General features: G+C 54.6%; 1 protein-coding gene across 3 annotated transcripts; it reads left to right on the plus strand.

The window, feature by feature from the left end:
* The first annotated feature begins 23 nt into the window (after positions 1-23).
* Positions 24-16,891, plus strand: ZNF142 (zinc finger protein 142). 3 transcript variants are annotated; one of them, XM_059168042.1, is made up of 11 exons: positions 24-281; positions 512-663; positions 764-879; positions 2,425-2,746; positions 5,619-6,218; positions 6,886-7,038; positions 7,964-8,788; positions 10,567-10,744; positions 11,531-14,423; positions 14,974-15,079; positions 16,005-16,891. In XM_059168042.1, exons 4-11 carry the CDS (start codon positions 2,467-2,469, stop codon positions 16,472-16,474), a joined length of 5,505 nt encoding a protein of 1,834 aa, XP_059024025.1. In that variant the 5' UTR covers positions 24-281; positions 512-663; positions 764-879; positions 2,425-2,466; the 3' UTR covers positions 16,475-16,891. The 3 variants fall into 3 exon arrangements, with proteins under 3 accessions (XP_059024025.1, XP_059024023.1, XP_059024026.1); XM_059168040.1 differs by having other exon boundaries at positions 24-245; XM_059168043.1 differs by having other exon boundaries at positions 24-663; positions 725-879.
* Positions 16,892-17,310: the final 419 nt, after the last annotated feature.

Below are 17,310 nucleotides of genomic sequence, written 5' to 3' on the forward strand. Positions count from 1 at the left end.
TCTGCCCCACAACTCTCGATGGTACTCCTTGGGCTTCTCGGTTGGAGGAAGGGGTAAGGGGAGACGCCAGAGAAAACCATAGAGTACCTCCGTCAGCCGACAAGGGGAAGAGAGAGCGGCCTCCATCGGCCCGAAGTCCTAGAGGCGGCTGGGCCGGAGGCGGTCGCACAAAGGGAGTCCCGGGAGGCCGCTCCAGCTGCTGGCGGACCATAGAGACGCGGCTCCCGCCCGCCCTGGGCCGGGAGGTGAGTGAGCGGCTGCCGGGCGGGAAGTAGGAAGGGGTACGTGTGGAGCGGGCCGGAGGCAAAAGTTTCTCGAGCACCAGGATGAGGGTGGGCCTGGGCGGCGGGACCCCTCGGGAGGAGGTGCTGAACGGAGCACGCCGACGATCGGGGCCCCGGCGCATCACAGCAGCAGTCCCGGTGCCCCAGCCGCGTCACTGCTCTGGACCCCGCCCGACTATCCGCTGCCTCGCCTCTGGACAGTAATCATGACGATGCTCCATCCCAAGCTTTGCAGGTTACAAAACGGCCTTGCCATTTGCTGGCTCTTGTGATTCTCGCTCCCGTCCAACGATGTGGACGCTGTCATCACCTCCACTTTATAGATAGGAAAGCTGAGGCCCTGGAAAGCGAGGTGACTGTATCTGTCTGAGGCCACGCGGTGAGTCATAGCCCAGAGGCAGGTGGAAACCCGGGTGCCTCGGGTCTTATTCTTTCCGCAGGCCCTCTCTCCACCTTAATTTGGCCTTTCTCTTCCTCAGTGCCTCCTGTGACTACCTGTCTGCCACCTTACCCGCCTTCCAGCGGCTGAAGGTTCAGGTTCTCCATCTAGACGGATAGTCCTCCTTGGCTCCCCGCAGAGCGGTGATAATATTCAGTAAGTGGAAGCTATGATTTCCAGAGAACCCTCTGACCGTGGAAGTGCACTTCCCAGCTAGCTACCTTCTGAATTCCCTGAGCCAAGGTTTTGAGTTGCAGAGTTTTCACCAGCAACCTGATTTCCTGGCCCTAAGCCCTCACTTGAGGGGCATGACTCAGTTTCATTCTTACACATTACTGTATACGTTACTAATACATTCTTATACATTGCTAAGTATTCTTATACATTACTATCATTCTTATGCATTACTAATTATTCAGCTTCAGGTAGCTTTGGCCCTGTATAACTGGATATGCAATTTATTTTATTTTTTTTTTTAATATTTTATTTATTTATTTGACAGAGAGAGATCACAAGCAGGCAGAGAGGCAGGCAGAGAGAGAGGAGGAAGCAGGCTCCCTGCTGAGCAGAGAGCCCAATGCGGGACTCGATCCCAGGACCCCGAGATCATGACCTGAGCCGAAGGCAGCGGCTTAACCCACTGAGCCACCCAGCTGCCCCTGGATATGCAGTTTAGTTGCCGTTCATTTCTTGGTTGTGTTCTAGTGTTTTCAATATGAGGCCGTAGTTAATGAGTTTGATATTTCTCCAGGTGGGTTCCTTCATACCTAAAGAGGCACTGGTTTGTTATCCTTGTAGAAATCTAACTCTCCTCTGATGGATCTCCGTGTCTACAGTTCTTCACTAGAATCTCATCTGTCTGACTTGCATAGTTTGTTGTGGTTTGTGTTCATTGAAGTGATAATGTCAGTCAATTGTACTCAGAAAGCTCCACGTCTAGGGAGGGAGACTGATAGGTTGCAATGCTGCAGTGTGACCGTTTCTGACAGAGCTAGGTACAAGGTGCCAGTGGGACCCCAGAGAGAGTAACTTCTATGAACGGCATCAAGAAGCCTTCATAGCCAAAGTGACATTGTGCAGATTCTTAAAGGACAGGCGTTGGTTAGCCAGATGAGAGAGATGGAGAAAGGGAAAAGGCCCATCACATGGAAAGGGAAAGGCATCTGTGAGGGTATGGGAGCAAAAGAGGATGTGGTGAGCTTGGGAAGTGGCAGCTCTTTGATATGGCTGGGTCAGAGGTCTGTTAAGGGGCAAGGTGGAAGATGAGTCTGGAGAGGTCAGCCAGGCCAGATCCTGAAGGAAGGGCCTTACACCCATAGTAAGGAATAGTGAGATCATAGTATGTTAAGAGGGGAAGGGACCTCTGGGATCCCTTGGCCCCAGTTTTGTTGCACATAAGAAAACTGAGGCCCAGATTGCTTAATGATTTCACCAAGGTCACTTAGCTCCAAGAGATATAACCTTTATTTTCTAATATATTGGCCAAAACTTGTTGGCTCTCTCCTAATGCTGATTCCTAGTAGCATCTGTCTAGTGTTTGTTCTGAACATTGTTGTAAAAAGAAAACTTCTAGGTTAGCTAGGTGTGGCATGTTACCATCAAAGGAAATGCCTAAGTGGGCAGACACTGGGCCATGCCCCGGCACCAACAGGGAAGAAGGTGAGATTTCTAACTCTGATTTGTTTGGATTCTCTTCCATAGGCTTAACAGCACATAAGGAGACCACAGAACACGTCAGTGGTGATGACAGACCCCGTGTTGGACTCACAGCCAACCAACAACACTGGGGAGATGGATGGACTATGCCCGGAGCTATTGCTGATCCCCCCATCTCTCTCTAACCGTGGAATCCTGGAGCCCGTCCAGAGTCCCTGCCCTGCTGGGAACCCCACACCTTTGCCTGGTGACCCAGGCTGCCTGCTGGTAGAGGCCACAGCAACTGAAGAGGACACAGGGAACATGGAGATCATCGTGGAAGCAGTGGCTGGAAACCTGTCCCCAGGTGCTCCTGGAGAGACCCCAGGTACCCACTCTATTGCTAGCAGGCCACTGGGACAATCAGCCCTGAGGTTTTGTCTGTGCTATTTTTGACCCTTCTATATAAATATGATGAGAACACAAGGTAGCATCTTATTTTTATTCTTAGAGATGTTGTCATTTAATTTGCAGTTGGTGAATGTTGATTGAAGCCTGGCAAGGTGGTTCACAAGCTCGTACCAAGCTCTTGGCAGAGTCTGTTCCTGCAAGGACTTCATGTCTGCTAGGCAGGGATCCAGAAGGGAAGACCTTTCTGACACCTCCACCCAATCCTTATTCCTATAGCATACCGACCCTCCCACTCAGGAACTGCAGCCAGGGATTAGGCAAAAGGCCCAGTGTCTCTACCACCCTGGGCTTGGCAGGGCTTCCCAGAAGTAATCTGGTATTTCCTTGCCCTAGTTTCTTGTGTGTAACATATGTAACTCATCCAAGGCGTGTTGTCAGGAATGGGACTTGAGCATTTATGTTTATGCTAGAAAAATGATTCTCCCCTTTATTCTTCCCATAGCTACAACTTCTTATTTTTAGGTAACTTCCCCGTTTGTTAACTGCCATCCTCCGGCTACAGTTGTCACAACTTCCCTTGGCAGTGTGGTATGGTGACAGCAAATCCTGGAAAAGATTAGCTAATTTGATCATAGAGTGTTTCTCAGCTTCTATGTGGGGAAGCAAATAATAAAGAAAGAACAAAAATGGGGAAAAATTTGCAATATATAAGGGAGAATTAAACTCTATTTTTTGGTAAATATTATTTATTTATCAGAGAGAGAGAGCAAGAGCAGAGCAGGAGGGTGGGGCAGAGAGAGAAGCGGGAGCCTGATGTGGGGCTCCATCCCAAGACATCCAAGACCCCTGAGGCGGGGCTTCATCCCAAGATCATGACCTGAGCTAACTCAGGCACCCCGGATTAATCTCTTTAAAATTTAAAGAGCTCTATAATAAGAAAAAGGGTGTTTTGATTTTTTTGAGAGGGCAGAAAAAACCTACAAGCAGTTTAGTAAAGAAGAATAAAAGAGGTCAATAACCATAAGAATGCTTAATCCCATTAACACAAATAAATTGCACTTAAAAATAATTATGAGGGGTGCTTGGCTGGCTCAGTTGGAAGAGCCTGTGACTCTTGATGTTAGGGTTGTGAGTTCAAGCCTCATGATGGATGTAGAGATTACTACATTACATTATGCCATTGTTGTTTCTCAGTTTTGGCAAAAATTAAACATGTTTTATAATATCTATTGTTGATGGGAAAACAGATACTGTCTTACAGCTTACAGAGAGTATAAATTTAGTATAACCTTTTGAAGGTCAATTTATCTACGTAACAAATTTGAAAATACGCATACTCTGACCCAGAAATTCCATTTCCAGGGCTCCGTCCTCTAGAAAGACTCACACACATGCACAAGAATACAGAGATGAGGATGTCTAGAGCAGCTTTACTTACAAGGGTTCCAAATGACCCAAATGTCTATTAGTAAAGGCAAGCCCTCATTTTGACGTGTTTTTGACATTTTGACAGAGGTACTATGAATTGGACAAAAAAATATATTAGATCTAAAGGTAATCATAGAAAAAAGTATCTGATCTATAGCAAGTGGTGGCAGTGGAGTGGGGGGCAGCAAATTGCAGAGAAATGACTCCTAAAGGCCTAAAACAATATAGACCAAACTGTGTGTGTAAGGGTGGGGTTGGTTATTCTTTCTGGAGGTACATCCGTGTCATTTGAATTGTTGCACTGAATTTTTTTTTTAAAAAAAGAAAACTAGGGTGCCTGGGTGGTTCAATGAGTTAAGCGACTGAGGCTCAGGTCATGATCTCAGGATCCTGGGATGGAGTCCCTCAACAGGCTCTCTGTTTGGCAGGGAGCCTGCTTCCCCATCTCTCTCTGCCTGCCTCTCTGCCTACTTTTAAAGCTTTTTCTTTTTTAGATTTTATTTATTTATTTGACAGAGATCACAAGTAGGCAGAGAGGCAGGCAGAGAGAGAGAGGAGGAAGCAGACTCCCTGCTGAGCAGAGAGCCCTATGTGGGGCTTAATCCCAGGACCCTGAGATCACGACCCAAGCCGAAGGCAGAGACCCAACCCACTGAGCCACCCAGGCGCCCCTCTCTGTCTACTTTTGATCTCTCTCTCTCTCTCTGTGTCAAATAAATAAATAAAATCTTAAAAAAAAAAAAAAAAAAAAGGAAAGAAAACCAGCAGAGTAGAAATGGCACAAACCTGGGCTGGAGTCAAGGCTCCGCCATGAGCAAACACAATGTCCTTAACCTCCCAGGACTCTGGGTCCTTCTTCTCGAAGGGCAGCTAGAGGACCCAGTGAGTGTTTCCTAAGCCTTTCTTTATCAAGGTCCTGCCCATTGCTAAAGAAATGCCAGTGATTACTCGTATGATTTCGGTCTTTTGAAAACAGATGTTCTTCATTTTATGAATTACTGTGCTGTTGGGGGGAAAAAAAAATCTCTTTCCAGAAAGTAAAAAGTAATACTTTGTCATTCAAAGCTGTAGATATTATCCTCAGAATGTCATTTTCTTCTTTTGCAAGTTTTCATTTGGGCAAAACATATTGCCTTTCCTTAATGCATTCCAGAATTGGTTAACGCTTGTTGTATTCATTTAGCAAATGTTTATTAAATACCCATTTTATATTGGCATATTGTGCTACATACTGGGAACCCAGGTCACATGCAAATAGACTGTCCCTGACCTTATGGGGCTTACCATCTCCGTATAAGTCTTAACGTCTATCTGCATCCCACGAATATTAAAAGATTCACCTACGTTTTCTACTGGAAGCTAACGCCTAGGAGTCTTGTTCCATCTGATGCCGTGCTTCTCTTTCGGTCCTCTGCCTGCAGGTGTCCTGGTAAAGGTGGTGGAGGTGTACTTCTGTGAGCGCTGTGAGCAGAGCTTTGCAGAGCCCACTCTGCTGGCCCTGCACCAGTGTGCTGAGCCCCTCATACAACCTCTGCCGAGCCTCTCTGGCCCCCCATGCTCCGTAGAGCTCACCCCCAGCAACCTCCCTCTCTCTGGCCCTGTGCAGGGGCAGGGCCTGCCAGATAGCCCCCTGCCGTGCCCCGTGTGTAGACAGGAGTTTGCCCAGCCCCAGGCCCTGAAGAGCCACTTCAAGAGTCACCGGGGCCCTCCCGCCACCTTCCCCTGCCCGGAGTCCGGCTGTGCGTTCTCTGCGGAAGATCGCAAGGCCCTGCAGCTCCACCTGAGGCAGGCCCATGCCGCGGTCCCCGTGCCGTGCTCTTTCCGGGGCTGCCCCCTGCTCTTCGGGAGCCGGCAGGCCATGGAGCTGCACCGACAGGCCCATTACCCTTTCCACTGCAACCATTGCAGCTTTATGGGTTCCAACGTCAAACTCTTCCGGCAGCATCAGCGGAGCCACGGGCCTGGGCCGCAGGGAGAACTGTCTGCCCGGCAGGGTCCTCCGGCCCAGGAGCTGCTGCCAGGTATGAGACCAGGTCTTTTTTCTTTTTTTTTTTTTTTTGGTCTCAAAAAGAAGTCATGGGGTGAATATAGGAGGAGGAAGAGATGGGCTGGGAGAGAACAGGATTCTGCTGCAAGAGCTAGGCTTGCTAAGACCAGTCAGTGCCGTGTTCCCAAAGAGAAGGCCCCTTGTTCCTGGGAAATAGCCTTACATCTTTGCCTTATTGAAGCAACCGCCTCTGTGGAGGGGTAGAGTGATGGATTGGGCAGGACAGGGTATGACCCTGAATTGCTGAGTTCAGCTTCTCAGTAGACAGGTTTAGAGGACTGGCTGTGTTCACCTGCACTGAGCCGCCAGCCATTGACCTGGGAACCCCGGCCAGGGAAGTGCAGTCTCCCCAGTCTGTACCTCCCAGCCCCTACACCCACTGCAGTGATCTCAAAGCCCTTTCCTTCAAGGGGTGTGAGGATGGCGTCATCTGAAGTTTGATTTGCTTTAGGTTGGAGTGTTAATGATAGCTTAGCTTCTCCTGTCTTGAGTGGTAATAAACGGATAGACGTAGAATCCAAGCGCAAGATTCTCTTATACTAAATGGGGAGGGGGTGGTCCTGCCAGCCCAGAAGAAGAGCAGGATAAGCAGTCATTGCTGTCATTGGCTCCCATAGACATCAAGTTTTATGTGTCTCCAGCTCCCAAACTGTCCCCTAGAGGGGGAGAGCCATCAGAACAAGCAGAGGCGCCCTTGCCCAGGGAGCAGTCAGCGGATGAAGGGGACGCGGAGGAAGAAGAGAGTGGCGCTCTGAAGGACACCCAGAAAGGCCAGGGAGCTCAGCAGTTAGAAGGTAATGACATGGTTAGGCATGAACCTCTTGGTGGTGGGGAGGAATGGATTGTGGAGAGTCTGACATTGAGGCTCTCTGGGGTTTGGTTTTCTGGGTGTTGGTTCATGTCCTCTGGTTCTTACCCTCCCACTTTGACCTGTGTAATGGGAAAATGATAAATGGAAACTGATAAACTATAGAAACACAGAGTAGGGGTTGCTCTCCTAGGCTGGTCTTCCTCAGGCAGAGGCTCTTTTGCAGGGAAAGAGACAGTGATATTGATTATATAAAGATGCCGGAGGTTACTGGTCAGCAGCCTGTTTTGTCTGGCATTGGGCCCACGAAGATTTTTATTTCTGAATCTTTGCTTCCCAGCTTTCCAACTCTGTAGAGCCATGTTTGCAACCCATCCTTCCCCCACAGAGCACGTTTCCTGTCAAGTGACTAGAAAAGATCTGATTGTGTGTATGACCAGTTCTTTCTGATCTCGAACTCAGTGAACCAGTGTTGAGACGCAGGAGTACTTGACCTTCTTCTCTTCCCTTTTACATACTCTGCGGGTTTCTTGGCCTTCCAACCAACCCTGCCAATCCCACTGCCTACCCTCACAAACAAGGGCAGGAAGAGTGAGTATGCTTCTTCCAGATTGTTCTCTTGAGCAGCTCTAGACAAAGGCTTGGGAATAGTGGGGAGCTGGGGTTAGCACTTCAGATAGGCCCACAATCAGGTCAAAAAAATCCTGGTGATTTGGCTTTCTTCAGTACTTGAACTTCTCGCCCCCTTTGTGAGCCTGCCCTGCTGGAGATGTCGTTGTTAGGTTCCCCACAGAGAGAGATGAAAGGCCTCCTAACGTCATGTCCAGACAAATGGTGGTTCTCCCGTGAGCTGGCCAGCCCCCGGCTTCTCAGAGAATCTCGCCATCAACCCTCTCTCTTTCCCTCTCCAGGGGACGTGCCTCCTGGCACCGAGTCCCTCTTCAAGACCCACATGTGTCCGGAGTGTAAGCGCTGCTTCAAGAAGCGAACACACCTGGTGGAGCACCTGCACCTGCACTTCCCCGACCCCAGCCTGCAGTGCCCCAACTGCCAGAAGTTCTTCACCAGCAAGAGCAAGCTGAAGACGCACCTGCTGCGGGAGCTGGGCCAGAAGGCCCACCGCTGCCCGCTGTGCCACTACAGCGCCGTGGAGAGGAATGCGCTGAACCGCCACATGGCCAGCATGCACGAGGACATTTCCAACTTCTACTCAGACACCTACGCTTGCCCTGTGTGCCGGGAGGAGTTCCGCCTCAGTCAGGCCCTGAAGGAGCACCTCAAGAGCCACACGGCGGCAGCCGCCACAGGGCCGCTGCCCCTGCACTGCTTTCAGGAGGGCTGCGGCTACATGGCCCCCGACCGCAAGGCCTTTGTCAAGCACCTGAAGGAGAGCCACGGCGCGCGGGCTGTCGAGTGCCGCCATCACTCGTGCCCCCTGCTCTTCGCCAGCGCCGAGGCCATGGAGGCACATCGCAAGAGCCACTATGCCTTCCACTGCCCGCACTGCGACTTCGCCTGCTCCAACAAGCACGCATTCCGCAAACACAAGAAGCAGGGCCACGCGGGCAGTGAGGAGCTGCGCTGCACCTTCTGCCCCTTTGCCACCTTCAACCCCGTGGCCTACCAGGACCACGTGGGCAAGATGCACGCCCATGAGAAGATCCACCAGTGCCCCGAGTGCGCCTTCGCCACTGCCCACAAGAGGGTGCTCATTCGCCACATGCTGCTGCACACAGGTGAGCCCCGCCTGCAGTCACATGGCCATCGCTGGGGGTGTGTGCTGGATACGAGGCCCACAAGGGGCTCTGCGTCCGTCATTCCTAGAACCAGATCTACCATTTGTAGTTTACAAAGGAACCTTAAGCTGAGGGTCCTGCAGCTAGTGAGATGGTTATGGTAGGATGGGAGTCCAGGTGGTCTGAGCCGAAGGCCATGGAGAGATACCTTTCTTTGTGATTCAGGTTTGGAGATGAGGGGCAAGTGGCCCAAGCCATCCATACCTGAGAGAGCCTTGGGAGCTGACTCAGACTCTTAATTGGTTGCCAGCATTATACTGATGCTATGAGTGACAACCAGATTAAGCTTCCTGCTGTGGCACCGGCTGACTTGCGATCTCTAGGCAAGCATCAGTGGGTTGACAAGACATTTAAAAAAAAAATCTCTTCGAAGATTCTAGTTTAGGAGGATAGCTCTTAGGCAGCTTGGGACAAAGCCTTTGTTTCCAGCGAACAGTCCATTTCTGTGCATGCCTTAGTCACCAAAGGTCATTTTTCTAAGGCCCTTCATAAAATTTCCCATCTCTACAATACTCTATAGTTTGCCGAGTTCATTTTACATTATCTCATTTAACGCATAAAGACAATCTTACAAGGAAGGCAGGTGAAGGAGAGGAACTGAACATTTAAATGCCCTGTTGCGGGATCATACTGCTAATGTTAAAATTGGAGCCAGAGTACCATTTCACTTGCCTTTCACCATAGGGAAACGGGCTGAGTGGGCAGGCAGGGATCATAGGGAAGGGTCCTGAAGGAACATGCCCCCAGCCTCTTAGCACCAGCTCTTACCCAATCCCACAGACAGCTCTTCCTTGAGTCCTTGCGGGGCACCGCTGAGGACTTTGGGATGTCTTACTTAATCTTCTCACCAGCCTTGAGCAATCAGTATTTTTGTTGCCCCCTCTTTAAAGACAAGGAAAAACAGTCTCAGAGGGGTTATATGGCTTGTCCAAGACCACGTAGTAGTAGTCGGCTGGGATCTAAACCACCACTTCATAGCTCTGTAGTTACCCCGTGCCCCGGCTTCTTTCTTTGTAAAATGGGGCAGTCCTAGGACCAGCTTCATAGGGCTGCCGGGAAGAGTCAGTAAGAGCAGACGGGCTTTTTTAAAGATTTTGTTTATGTATTTGACAGAACAAGAGAGCAGAAGCAGGGGGAGCAGCAGGCAGAGGGGAAGGAGAAGCAGTCTCTTTGCTGAACAGAAAGCCCAACATGGGGCTAGATCTCAGGACCCTGGGATGGTGACTTGAGCCAGAGGCAGATGTTTAACCAACTGAGCCACCCAGGCGCCCCAAGAGGGGGCATTTCTATAATGCACGTTCTGTCCGTGTTAGCTCTTAATATCTTTATTAGTGGGTTGGACTCCAGAGTCCAAATTCTTAACCACTACGTCACATGGCCTAGTTTTTTTCTCCTCTTCTGCAAAACTGGAGGGAATTAGGGTAAATGGAGCAGTTGGCCATTAGAGCTAACAAGCTCTGTAGCAACCAGGTAGACTTGCAGACTGGTCGTGGAAAGTATGGTCTTCACTTTCTCCCTGGCTTCCTCCACGTCGGAGCTGGGGAGAGGGCCAGAAGTAGTGCTGACTGTTTGGAGCTACATGTCAGGCAGTGCGGGAGGCTTTCGCTTATGCTCAGCATCAGGGCAAGCTTGCAGGTGGGGGGACGGTCTGTGCACTCCCTTGATCCACATCTGACCTGTTTCCTCCCCTTCCATCCCTACTCCCACCCATACCCAAGGTGAGAAACCTCATAAGTGTGAACTCTGTGATTTCACGTGCCGAGACGTGAGCTACCTGTCCAAGCACATGCTGACCCACTCCAACACCAAGGATTACATGTGCACTGAGTGTGGCTACGTCACCAAGTGGAAGCATTACCTCAGTGTGCACATGCGGAAACACGCGGGGGACCTCAGGTATGAGTGTGTGCACCCCCCCACCCTCGCCCTCACCCAGGAAGCTGACACTAAGTTAGCCTCCTCTTGAACTCACCGTGCTCTCCTGGCCCTAGAATGACTCCTCCCCGTGCCCCTCTCTGCTCCCCTGTCTCTGCTCCATTGCCGGTAGCTAGCTTCTGTGCCTGTGGCCCCCTCTGCACGGGGAGAACTCTCTGGGCTCAGGGAAGGGAGCACAGACCCAGAGTCCAGGCCCAGATATGATGGTGTCCCTTGAGCTCTCACAGAGTTCATGCCTAGGAAAGTTGGGAGACAACACTTGGGACCCCCCCATCCTAGCCACATTCCCCATCCAGGCAAAGTTCCCCACTGCGCTGCTGTGGCTCTGCTGGCTAGGGGGTCTCTGCTGAGCTTTTAGGCCTCTGGGGGAGAATGGGATCTAGGCACAGACACCAACCCCGTGAGGCCGTAGCCCCGCAGTTCCTTTGGAGTCCACAGCAGGTGGCTGATCCATGCTGTCTTCCCTGTGAGAGCAACATAGAGCAGGGGTCGGAACAAAAGCACTGAAGGTGGGCTCTCTGCCCTTCGCTTCTTCATAACCCGAGGCAGGTCATTAACCTCTGTGCTTGAGTCTCCTCCCTTGGAAGCAGACACCCAGTCTCTGGGGTAGTGGTAGAGAATGAGGTAGATGACACAAGTCCTGCCCTGAGTGTGGAGCCTTGTCCACAGGAAGCATTACCTTGTCCCAGGAAGTATTCATGGGTTCTGGGAGACTGAGCCTGGCCACTTTGCCTCCCCCCCAACCAGATACCAGTGCAACCAGTGCTCTTACCGCTGCCACCGGGCCGATCAGCTGAGCAGCCACAAGCTGCGCCACCAGGGCAAGTCCCTGATGTGCGAGGTGTGTGCCTTTGCATGCAAGCGGAAGTACGAGCTGCAGAAGCACATGGCCTCCCAGCACCACCCAGGCCCGCCAGCCCCACTCTACCCCTGCCGCTACTGCAGCTACCAGAGCCGCCACAAGCAGGCGCTGCTGAGCCACGAGAATTGCAAGCACACCCGTCTGCGCGAGTTCCGCTGCCCACTCTGTGACTACCGGACCTTCAGCAACACCACCCTCTTCTTCCACAAACGCAAGGTCCACGGCTACGTGCCTGGCGACCAGGTATGGCAGCTCCGCTATGCTGGCCAGGAACCCGAGGGGGCTGGGCTGGGCCCAATGCCCCCACTGGACTCCGAGCCCCCCAGCCAGCCGCCCGCCTCACCTGAGGGGCCAGACCCGGACCCTGCGCTGGCAGTGGAGCCCCACTCAGACCCGGCCCCGCCAGAGACCAGCGAGGAGGAGAGCACCGGGAGACAGGATGGCAGTGAGGTTCCACAGGGGGACGACCTGGCTGGCAGCCCCAGTCTGGCAGAGGTCGATGAGGGAGGGTGCACGCTGCACCTAGAGGCCTTGGGTGTAGAGCTGGAGCCCGTGGCTGAGCCACCCCTGGAGGAGATCACCGAAACTACCCCGATGGCCTTTAGGCCCCTGGATCCCGCAGGGCCCCTGAGACTCGAAGGGTCAGATGGAACTTTGACTGAGCTATCTGCCTTTGAAGCTGCTGGGACTTCGGATTTGGGTGCTGAAGAAGAGCCTGTTCCGGAAAAGCCAGTCCCAGAGGCCCCCCAAAACCTCCCTTCCTCAGAGGAGCCCCCTGACAGCTGGGCGGGAGCCTTGAAGGCCACTCTGCCCGCTGAGAGCACTCCGCTCCCCCAGTTCCCCGAGTCGGAGTCCCTGCTCAAGGCCCTGCGGAGGCAGGACAAAGAGCAGGCCGAGGCTCTGGTCCTGGAGGGGCGGGTTCAGATGGTAGTCATCCAGGGAGAGGGGCGCGCCTTCCGCTGCCCACACTGCCCGTTCATTACCCGCCGGGAGAAGGCTCTGAGCGTGCACTGCAGGACCGGGTGCCAGGGCCGCCGAGGGCCCCTGCTGTGCCCCGAGTGTGGAGCCAGCTTCAAGCAACAGCGTGGCCTCAGCACCCACCTGCTGAAGAAGTGTCCCGCTCTGCTCAGGAAGAACAAGTCTTTGCCTGGACCGGGCTCCCCACTGCCCCCAGGTACCCAGGTCTCCGAGGACACAGAAGGTGCGAAGTCCCCCCCTGCCCCGCTAGAAGGAGAGCCAGCGCTCCCCAAAGAGGCTGCTGCTGCACTTCCCGGGGAGCCAGAAGAAGTAGAGGAGCCCCCTGGACTGCGCTCCATGTCCGGGGATGCCTTACCCGCAGAGACCCCTGAGAAGTTCCACTTCGAGCAGGGCAAGTTTCACTGCCACTCATGCCCCTTCCTGTGCTCTCGGCTCTCCTCCATCACCTCTCATGTGGCTGAAGGCTGCCGGGGGGGCCGCGGCGGGGGAGGAAAGCGAGGGGCCTCTCTTCTGAGCTGTGGGGACTCTGTCTCCCCCAGCAGTGGGAGTGCAGAGGGCAGCCCCAGGACTGGGGACACGGCACTGGCTCCAAAGCAGAAGGGGGCCCGCTTCTCCTGCCCGACATGCCCCTTCAGCTGCCGCCAGGAGCGGGCCCTGAGGACGCACCAGAACCGGGGCTGCCCCCTCGGAGAGTCTGGAGAGCTGCACTGCAGCCTCTGCTCCTTTACCGCTGCCGCTGCTGCCACACTCAGGCTCCACCAGAAGCGGAGGCACCCCACCACCGCCCCCCCGGCCCGCGGGCCCCGGCCCCCACTCCAGTGCGGGGACTGTGGCTTCACCTGCAAGCAGAGCCGCTGCCTACAGCAGCACCGGCGGCTCAAGCACGAGGGAGTGAAGCCCCACCAGTGCCCCTTCTGTGACTTCTCTACCACTAGGCGGTACCGGCTGGAGGCCCACCAGTCCCGCCACACGGGAGTTGGCCGCATCCCCTGTAGCTCCTGCCCACAGACATTCGGTACCAACTCAAAACTGCGCCTGCACCGGCTGCGGGTCCACGATAAGACGCCCACCCACTTCTGCCCGCTGTGCGATTATAGCGGCTACCTGCGACATGACATCACGCGACACGTCAATAGCTGCCACCAGGGCACCCCCGCCTTTGCCTGCCCCCAGTGCGAGGCGCAGTTCAGCTCAGACACAGCGCTCAAGCAGCATGCACTGCGCCGGCACCCTGAGCCGCCCCCCACCACGCCAGGCTCCCCTGCCACCGAGGGCCCCCTGCGCTGCTCCCGCTGTGGGCTGCTTTGCGCCAGCCCGGCCAGCCTGCGGGGCCACACCCGCAAGCAGCACCCGCGACTGGAGTGTGGGGCCTGCCAGGAGGCCTTCCCCAGCCGGCCAGCCCTGGACGAGCACCGGCGGCAGCAGCACTTCAGCCACCGCTGCCAGCTCTGTGACTTCGCAGCCCGGGAGCGCGCTGGCCTGGTTAGGCACTACCTGGAGCAGCACGAGGAGGAGGAGGAGGAGGCGGTGGTGGCAGGTGCAGAGACCCCGGAGGGCGGCGCAGGGGCCAGCCAGCCCCCCTTGCGCTGCCCCTTCTGTGACTTCGCGTGCCGCCACCAGCTGGTGCTGGACCACCATGTGAAGGGGCACGGCGGCACCCGGCTGTACAAGTGCACCGACTGTGCTTACAGCACCAAGAACCGCCAGAAGATCACCTGGCACAGCCGCATCCACACGGGAGAGAAGCCCTACCGCTGCCACCTCTGTCCCTATGCCTGTGCCGACCCCTCCCGCCTCAAGGTGAGGCTGGTGGGGGGAAGCCACAGGGGTGGAGGGCGGGGAGGGGTCGTGTTGGGAGAGGAAGGTGGACGGGCTGGGTGGGAGGGGTGCAGGGAAGCTCCCTGGGTCCTCTGGTCCCTACTCCTGGTTATCAGTTCTGGGATCTCTGTCAAGCCCCCTAGCAGCCCCCCATTGAAAGAGGTGCCGATACTTCATAGCACAGTTGCAAAGAGGAGATGCCCTTATGCAAGCATGGCCTGTGACGAAGGCTTTTATTGAGCGCTATTGCATGCTCGCCGTAATTTTAATCCTTGCCACACAGGAGGTGGAATTAGTGCTGCTGTTTCTCACTTCACAGATTAATAGACTGGGAGTTTGGGCACAGGTAGTAAGTGGCAGAGCTGAGAAGCGGCAGACTGAGAGGTCGGCCCAGCAGGTTAGGTGTCAGCAGAGTGGCTGGACCGGGGAGCCCGCTTGATGGAGGGAGCACGGCTGGGGTGGGAGCAGCTCCACCGAGGACCAAGTGTGCACATTTTCTAGGCATACTCTGCTCTTCGCCCCCCCCCCACAGTACCACATGCGGATCCATAGGGAGGAACGGAAGTATCTGTGCCCCGACTGTGGCTACAAGTGCAAGTGGGTCAACCAGCTCAAGTACCACATGACCAAGCACACAGGTGAGTCTGTGTGGTTTCCATGGGCCCATGGGGTCCCCCCCCATTCCTGGCACACCCAGCCTTCCTCAGGTGGTGGATGTCCTTACTCAGATTCGGGGTGCATATTGAGGGGTGGGGGAGAGGTTGATGGGCCAGCATAGCTTCCCAAACCACTGAAGACCTGGGAGAATCAGAAGAGAGGTGAGCCTGAGGGCCTGGGTATACTCTGTAAAAGCTTCTCTGCTGACCACAGCTTTAGGGCAGCCCCCCACCCACCCACTGAGAGCCCCACAACATAAATGTGTGGCTGACAGAAGTCTGCTTAGTTACTGCAGACACAGTGGAGCTACTAGGAGTAATGGCAACATGAAAAGTTTGCCTGTTTTAGCTGCTTTGTTCCTCTTTGGTACGGAGTCCGGGAACTACAGGTGCTCCACGAGCGGCTAAACGGCGGTGTGTCTGTATTTTGCATAGAATCCCCTCGCGTCTGGGCAATAACCAGATGCATTTCAGGGTGCTCTGTACCTACGGACGCCGCTCTCTCACCTCTAATCCTTTCCCCTTAAGAATTTTCCTTTCTGAGTTGAACACGGAGTTCTCTTTAAATGGATCCCCAAACTCCACGGGTACCCCATGATCATAAGGGGTTGGAGTTCCCCAACCGGAAACCCCATGGTATCTGAGTGAGTGGTCATCGCCGTCAGGTGTCTACTCAGGAGTCCAGTTAGTTATCAGCATGCATTGGGCACTCACTGTGCAAAAGGGGCTGTGTTGGGAGGAGGGCAGAGAAATGCCAGATGGAGCCAGAACATTCCACAGATGGCAGTCATGAGTCAGTGTGCGGCTTGTGTCTTGTCCCGGGATCCCAGTGACTCCTGGGCCCGCTCCACGTGGCTCCACCAGCTCTGGTAGTGACTTTGTCCGTTGGCCCTGCCCTGTCCCATAGGCTTGAAGCCATACCAGTGCCCCGAGTGCGAGTATTGTACCAACCGGGCCGACGCACTGCGCGTGCACCAGGAGACTCGGCACCGGGAGGCACGGGCCTTCATGTGCGAGCAGTGCGGCAAGGCCTTCAAGACACGCTTCCTGCTGCGCACCCACCTCCGCAAGCACAGTGAAGCCAAGCCCTACGTGTGCAACGTGTGCCACCGTGCTTTCCGCTGGGCTGCCGGCCTGCGCCATCACGCGCTCACCCACACCGACCGGCACCCCTTCTTCTGCCGCCTCTGCAGCTACAAGGCCAAGCAGAAGTTCCAGGTGGTGAAGCACGTGCGCCGGCACCACCCAGACCAGGCCGACCCGAACCAAGGAGTGGGGAAAGACCCCACCACCCCCACGGTGCACCTGCATGATGTGCAGCTGGAGGACCCCAGCCCTCCTGCTCCTGCTGCTCCCCCAACAGGACCCGAGGGCTGAGTGCCTGCCCCCTCCCCCACCATCACGGAGGGGGTGGTCCCACATGTGCAGACCTGCAGACCAGAAGCAGAGCTCCCCTGCAGCTCCAGGGCCTAAGGAAGGGCTGGCTTCGAGGTTTCGGGGGCTCAGGCTGTAGTACTGGGACGCTGATGGCCGTATAAAGGAGTGACATGGACCACAGATTGATTTCCGGTGGAGACCCCCTATGTTTCTGACCTGTGAGTTCCCGCTTCCTTCATTGCTCCCCCAGAGCCCCCAGCTCTAAGACCTTGGTTTCGCCCATTAGGTCTTCCCCTCCCTCCTTGCTCTGTCCAGTCCTGTGTTTTTCCAGCACCCTCCAGACAGTTGTATATGACCGCATGTGCTGTTGCGCCTCCTGCTCTCTGAAGCATGTTAAACAGAGTGGTGACGAGCTTACCGATGCATCCATGTCCCTCACTGAGCACAGCCGGGCTGTCCTCTCGCTCTGGCCGGTTCCCTATCACACCTCTGCCTCTCCTTTGTCTCCTTCCATCTTCACCGAGGGATTCCGAAATGTTCCCGGGTCTGCCTTCTCTCTGCCCTGGAGCCTGTCTTGGCCCTTGCCCTGCTCCTTATTTCTGAGCCCCAAGGTCTACTTGCAGGCCGTGCAGTCAGCCTCCCCCTGGAAGTAGCTTTAATTCGGCCTCCGTCCTCTGCCTCCATCCTCAGCCTGGCCCATCAGCTGCACAGGAGTTAAATCACAAGACAGTGGGAAAGGCGCAGGACTTGAGGGAAGGGGGCCGGTGAGACTCTGTAATCCAGAATTCTGTGAGTTCCTCACAGTGACCGTATGCTCAATCATTGAAACTGTGACA

The sequence above is a fragment of the Mustela lutreola genome, chromosome 3, assembly GCF_030435805.1.
Source record: "Mustela lutreola isolate mMusLut2 chromosome 3, mMusLut2.pri, whole genome shotgun sequence".
In the NCBI taxonomy this organism is placed as follows: Eukaryota; Metazoa; Chordata; class Mammalia; order Carnivora; family Mustelidae; genus Mustela; species Mustela lutreola.